We start from the raw sequence: 6,317 nt of genomic DNA on the forward strand, positions 1-6,317 counted from the left end.
AGAAAAAGCTCCAGGGGTATGAATACCTTTCCAAAGTGCTACATGACTGCAAATCTTTGAAATAGTTGTGTCGCATCAGAAAAAAGAAAAAGATGTGAGATACTAGTGACCTCACCTTAGCGATGGCTTCATGTCTACAGAGCAGGAGCCTTGTTTTTACAGAGACTGTTAGTCGTTAACACAAATGTCTGTGGTTTGATTCCTGACTCAGAGATCCACAAAAACGAGAAGAAATATCATCATCTCTAACAACGTGCCACAAAAGGAAATTATTTTAGTCAGCTTTGAGAAAATTCTCAAAGCGTGACTGCTTAAAATCAACACTGCTTTAATGCACAATGTATCTAAAACCCTGACTTACTCTCATAAGAGACTCTTTCTGTTTGATAACTACAATGCATGTTTGGCCATATTTCACAAATCACTCTACGATTAGTTAACAGTCTAGGGATTAAGGGTAGATTTGACTGTGCTACAATCTGCTCCAGTGTCTCCTCAGTACTGATAGGATCAGAGAAGCAGCCAGCAAGGCATCTGTTTGTGTGCATGTTTTATTCCCCTCCCCTCTGTCCTCCCATATAGTTTCTTTTCATGCATCTTTCTTGTCACCCCCACTCTCGGAGAGCGAGAGAGGAAAACAGCATCGATCACTGTTAAATGACTGACCAGTGCCTGTTGGAGGTACTAAATGGATCTCCACAATTGAATAGAGGCCTAAGTGTGTGGTAAATGCTCTCAATGGGTAAATGAATTTGTGGGTTAACTGGCTCGAAGAGCGTTTCGATAAGGCAAAAATAATAAAAACACCAACAGGACGTATTTTTCTTTAAATGCGTCATAAATAAAGCTCGCCTGGCGATCTTAGCTCTCGCATTCGTCACTGCAAGGCAGCTCTGTGAAAAATAAAGGAGAGCTCACTCGAGGGGTAACCAAAGACAATTCAGCTTTATTTTCCTCATATAGATTTAACTGTACACGGTTCATACCATTACACAGAAGGCATAAATGAATAAATTCAGTGCTCTCTTTTACATCTTTTTCAAAGACACATGGCAATAATAATAATAATAATAATAAATAATAATAATAATAAATAGCGCTCATGAAACAAGACAATCTACACGTTTTCAAACTGTACAAGATTTACAACAATAAGATGCAAACTTCTGAGGCAAAACAGACTGAACAAAACTTCTTCGATGGTGGGTTTTCTGTGTTGTTTTCCTCTAAAATCCCAGATTTCAGCCGACAAATTACTTTGTAATTCAGCCATGAGCAGCATTTACTGCGTATCCACTGGTTTGTGCAGGGAACAAAGCTGTGACACACGTCTATAATTGGAGGGATTCTGCTTTTTATTTACATGGCATAAACTAACTGGAATTACCTGCCATCACTGAATGCATGAATACATGGCATTTTTCAATTTTCTAACTCATGTTCTTTTTTTTAAGTAAGGTCTTAATAATTAATAATCAAAAAACTTTATTTAAAAAAAAGTCAAAATAAATTATGCATAAATAAGCACTTTAAGAAATAAAGATCCATTTTAAAGGACAAACCTTTTCCCCTCTCTCCTGACTTGTCCGTTTCACTCAAATGTTAAAAGTATTGTGATTTAAGAGGTAAACACATTGTAATTTGTGGGCTGTAATCTGTAATTGTGTCACTGCCTGTTATTTGATTTACCGTGAGGTAAAATATGAGGAAAAAAAAAAAAAGAAGACTTGGCATTTCGTTTTCTCCAACAAGTTGCTCACATCGACCGGTTTGTCCTCAGATCAGAGATGGGAGCAGAGATGAGATCTGGGAGGATGCAATTTTCTGCACAAGCATGAAACTGTTAGATAACTTTACAACTTAAACACAGCTCACGGGAGGGTGAGGGGGGGGGGGTTACTTTTGAGATATTCTTCTTGTAGCAAATAATTTGTGAAGCTGGAGCTGACGGTGACTGATCTCTGCAGCCGATCCAGCTCGGATGCTGAATTATCAGCTCCGAATGTGGCAGACTGTGTTAATCCCTCTGGTACAAAGGGCCGACATCACATCTGGAGTTGGGGGAAGTAGGTTGACAGCAGGCAGAGCTGAGGCTGCTGCTGACTGAGAAGATTATCAGGAGAAGGCTGGTTCTGACTGAAGAGAGCAAACACAAAGGGGGGGTTTCTTTGTTCCTTTTAATACTTGTTGGTGTTTTTATTTATTACAGAAACAACATGTTTTATATCTCTGCATCTGAAGGATAAATGAATGCAGGAATATGATCTATATCGAAAGTTTCGGCTCCTTCATGTGAAAAAGGGTTTAATACTAACGGATTTCTTCTCTGAAGCGTCTTTTACTCAGATTAAATTCTGTAAATATGACCGCTTTGTCTCAAAACGCCCTCATTAAAACAATTTCTGGATGCACAAATCAGCAGATCAGACTATTTCTCAAAACACTTTGTCGTAACACATAAAAAAACTAAACAGAAAAAAAAAAAAACATGAGCATGTTTCTAGATTCACGCTTGTGCCACTGCTCTTGTAAGTTTTTCTCCGAGTGAAACACTGTTTGCCTTGTGCATACGTCTCTCTCCTCTGCGCTCCTGTCCGTTCACGTAGAAAAAGAAGAGGAGAGTAAAGTGCAATGCCAATGTGAAGGCTCCGGTGCGGCCGGCCGGCCAGCAGTTCAACTCATTGTGAATCAGAAGCATGCAGCTGCCTTCTGGGCCCGTTACAAATGTCGGCCCTGACCTGTGTATTTGAGCACAGTCCACCAATGTTTCTGGAGTTTAGTCTCCTTTGTAGTGATTGAACGAAATAAAAACAGGCAATAATTAAAAAAAAAAAAAAAAAAAAGGTGATGATGCGGTGTTGAGATTGAACATTCAGGTGTTGCTTTACTGCTTTAGTCCAGTCTGCACCTTCCAACCTGGTTGTTATCTCACTGTTTGGACTCCAGTCAAGCTTTTTCTCTCCACCGAGCAACACACAGCACAGCAAGTCTCACAGGCTGAAGTAAAGAAATGCAAAAAAAAATAAAAAATCTGTCGTGTCCTTTTGATAAATCCTCATAGTGATTCTTCTGCTGAGCTGGAGGCTCAAAACTGGGAATGGTCCATCTCATCCAGCCAGGAGGCCGGGCTGGTGGGGAAGTCAGGGTATCCCGTACTGCTGCCTGTGGAGAGGTCTGAGGTGGGGCCCCCCGCCATGGCCCTCAGAGCCTGTCCCACTCCGCCCGGGCCCCCCTGCGCCACCAGGCTGTCCATGTTAAAGGTCAGGTTGTTGAGGAGAGGCGTGTGGCCGGGCAGGGAGGTGATGGAGGAAGGTGACTGCGGTAGGCCGTAGGGGCTCCCTGGCCGAATGTCTTGGTAGGGCTGTCCCGCCGCGTCGACGGAGAAGCCGCCGTTCAGGACGGCGCTGCTGGTCATGTCTCCCACGCTCCCGTAAAGGCCGTTCGCGTGGCTGAGGTCAGACAAGACTTGGTCGTCTAGAGAGGAGATCAGAGAAGAAGATCAGTAAGAAATAAGACAGGAGATTTCTCTTCTTTAATAGGTTTAATTGAGCAGTAAGTAAGACACAGTCCTTTGCTTAAATATTCAAACTTGAACATTTTTATTTTTGCAGCAGGAATCTGTTTTAAAGCTTTTTACATGACAGAGAAACCTCAAAGTAGTGAACAACTTTGAAGTGTTTGGAAAAACGGTTTTGAACGTCTCCCAGGTTAAAAGGTTTGGAGAAACAACCAAAAATAATTGCATTTATTTTGTGGCATACGTTTTGGAGCTCGGCAGATCTAGACTGAACAATTTTCTCATCGAAATAACTCAGCATGAACAATTCTTACCATATATTCCTAGTTGTATTTTGGGTCTGGGCTTTGACTGGGCCAGACTGTATGTACATTGTTCTGTTATAGATCTGACTGTGTTTCAGGGTCAATGCAGAAAACCTGTAAGGTGAACGGGTCTTCTCCAGAATGAGGCCGATAAACTGTGACCAGCTTTTGTCTTCCTCTCTAATAAAAACAGCCCCACAGCATGATGCTGCCACTAGCGTGATTGATGCTAGTCCTCCATCTCACTCTCTACTTTTTAAGGTGATCGATCGAACGGAGCTTTGTGAGACTGTCAAAGTTTGGGATATTATTTGGGGGAATATCCTCTTGGTTAAATGGGATTTTATCTTGAGCTAATAGAAAAAAGGAGAGTGAATACAAATCCACACCAAATGTTTTTATTTGTGGACAAAAAAAAATAAAAAATCAAACAATGCGTTGCTTTTCTTCCCCATCAAAGGTGTGCACTGCTTTTTGTTGTGTATTTACAGAAGAAGTTTTGGGATTATCTCCAAAGAAACTTAAAAGATTAAAAAACGTAGCTTTTTAACATTCATTAAAGACTGCAGAAGCTCTTGACTCATATCAAGTAAAATGTGTGGATCCTGATCTTCTAAATATCATGACGCACATGCTAAACCTGAAATTCATATCTATGTCTGTGTGCTGGTCAATAACTGCAGCACAAAATATGTGTTTACATCTCCAATCGATCCCCTGTGTGGCTTCAATAACAACAAAGCCCAAAAGCACTTTCTCTCTAATTGAATAAAAGCCTCACATGCTTTATAGAGTTTCTGTCACCATGTTTTCGTTTCTCATAAAAACAGAGTTCTTTTTTTCTTTTTCAAATTGGTTCAGAGACTTTTACAATTATCCAAAAAGGGAAAGGGGTGGGGCGGATGTGAATATTAAATAACAAAAAGATGCCTAAAACTCCATTTGCATCCCACTAAGGAGCCGTTGCTTGTTTCCAATAAGCTCCATCACACAAACAAACAGAGGCAGGAGACATCAGCGGCCGCAGAGGAAAACCCAAACAGGTATGACATTTTAGATTTGCCTCAAAGACGCACACTCCAACAGGAAACACAAGCAGGCAAATGAAAAGCCACAAAGACGCGTTGGTATCTGCAGCTCTCGTGTGGTTTACCATTTTGAATGCTCCCTTAATCCTATTAGCAGGAATATGTCTGCTAATTCCCTTTCTGGGACTAAATGATCTGGAAAAAAAAAAAATACCTCTGAAGCTCAGCTCGCTGTCGCTGAGCCCTGCATCGTCAGCCGAGCTCTCCTTCTCCACTTTGGTTCCTCCTCTGCTGCGTTTGACACTTTTATAGAACTGAGTCCAACGGTGGCGACCGGCGTCTTTCTTTAGACGCTTCTCCTTTGCTCGCCGGTTCTGGAACCAAACCTGTCGGGTTAAACCATAATGTTCATCTTTAAAAAGACAAATCAAGGATTCAGACCAGGTTGTTTGATTTTGCGAGAGCAATAACATCGCCATCATAATTTCCTTTTTTTTTCTTTTTTTTTTTAACGTTGGTTGAAAATTTTAGTTTGGCGTTAAACATTTGATAAACAGCAAGTTTATTTTTCATGTAAACATGATGTAATATTTAACCTCTCCAACTGCTTGGCATACAGTTTATAGCACTTATAAAAAACTGAATAAATAATATTAACTTATAAATGATTTTGTTTTACTAATATTTGATATAATCAAAGATTTTGCTGCCATAAAAACTTTAAAATTGAAAAATGAGAATATGTTTATTAATTTAGAACATTAACTAAAAATTATAAAATGTATAAATACATTTATAAATAAATCTATACATTTTAATTAATTCAAAATTCTGCACATACAGAACATAGATAAATAATTATTTATTGTTTTTTAAAGGATTTTAAAAAACTATAAAACGATGTCAGTGCAACATACAGAATGGATTGAAATAATAACTATGTTCTGTCTCAGCATAATCAAGAAACAGAGGTTCGCAAAAATACCTAGAAGCTTCTAAACACATAAAGCAAATATGATTTTAAGTCCTGATGATAAAACTGCAGACTTTCACAGTCATAATGATATTGTTTTAATTACTACAGATGATCAGAGAGACAAATATTAATGTCTTACAACAGAGGAATTCACTCAATCACTGCCAAAATTGGAGCGTAGTCATTTTGCAAGTTAATTTCCTAAAAATACATTTTAAAAAATGAACGCTCTACCTGCACCACCCTCATGTCCAGGCCTGTCTCAGAGGACAGCTGCTCTCTGACGTGGCGTGCTGGCTTTGGCGAGTTTTTGTAGGCACTTTTGAGGGTCTCCAGCTGCTTGGCGGTGATGGTGGTCCTTGGTCGTTTGGTCCCACCCTCTGAATCATCTGCAAACACAGTTGCAAACATGAGTGGCATCCCTCTGCATATATTTATGTGTGTGTGCGGGTGCGTGTGCATGTGTGTGCGTGTGTGTGTGTGTGTGTGTG

General features: G+C 39.9%; 1 protein-coding gene across 1 annotated transcript in view; it reads right to left on the reverse strand.

Annotated features, from left to right (window-relative positions):
• Positions 1-926: 926 nt before the first annotated feature.
• lhx4 (LIM homeobox 4) overlaps positions 927-6,317 on the reverse strand; it is a 12,013-nt gene continuing 6,622 nt past the window's right edge. The window contains exons 4-6 of the mRNA XM_008407913.2: positions 6,061-6,215; positions 5,065-5,236; positions 927-3,474 (exon numbers count right to left, since the gene is read on the reverse strand). Of these exons, the coding sequence (XP_008406135.1) occupies positions 3,086-3,474; positions 5,065-5,236; positions 6,061-6,215 (716 nt within the window). The 3' untranslated portion in view covers positions 927-3,085. The remainder of the gene's footprint in view (positions 3,475-5,064; positions 5,237-6,060; positions 6,216-6,317) is intronic.

This window comes from Poecilia reticulata, linkage group LG4 (assembly GCF_000633615.1).
Source record: "Poecilia reticulata strain Guanapo linkage group LG4, Guppy_female_1.0+MT, whole genome shotgun sequence".
NCBI classification, from domain to species: Eukaryota; Metazoa; Chordata; class Actinopteri; order Cyprinodontiformes; family Poeciliidae; genus Poecilia; species Poecilia reticulata.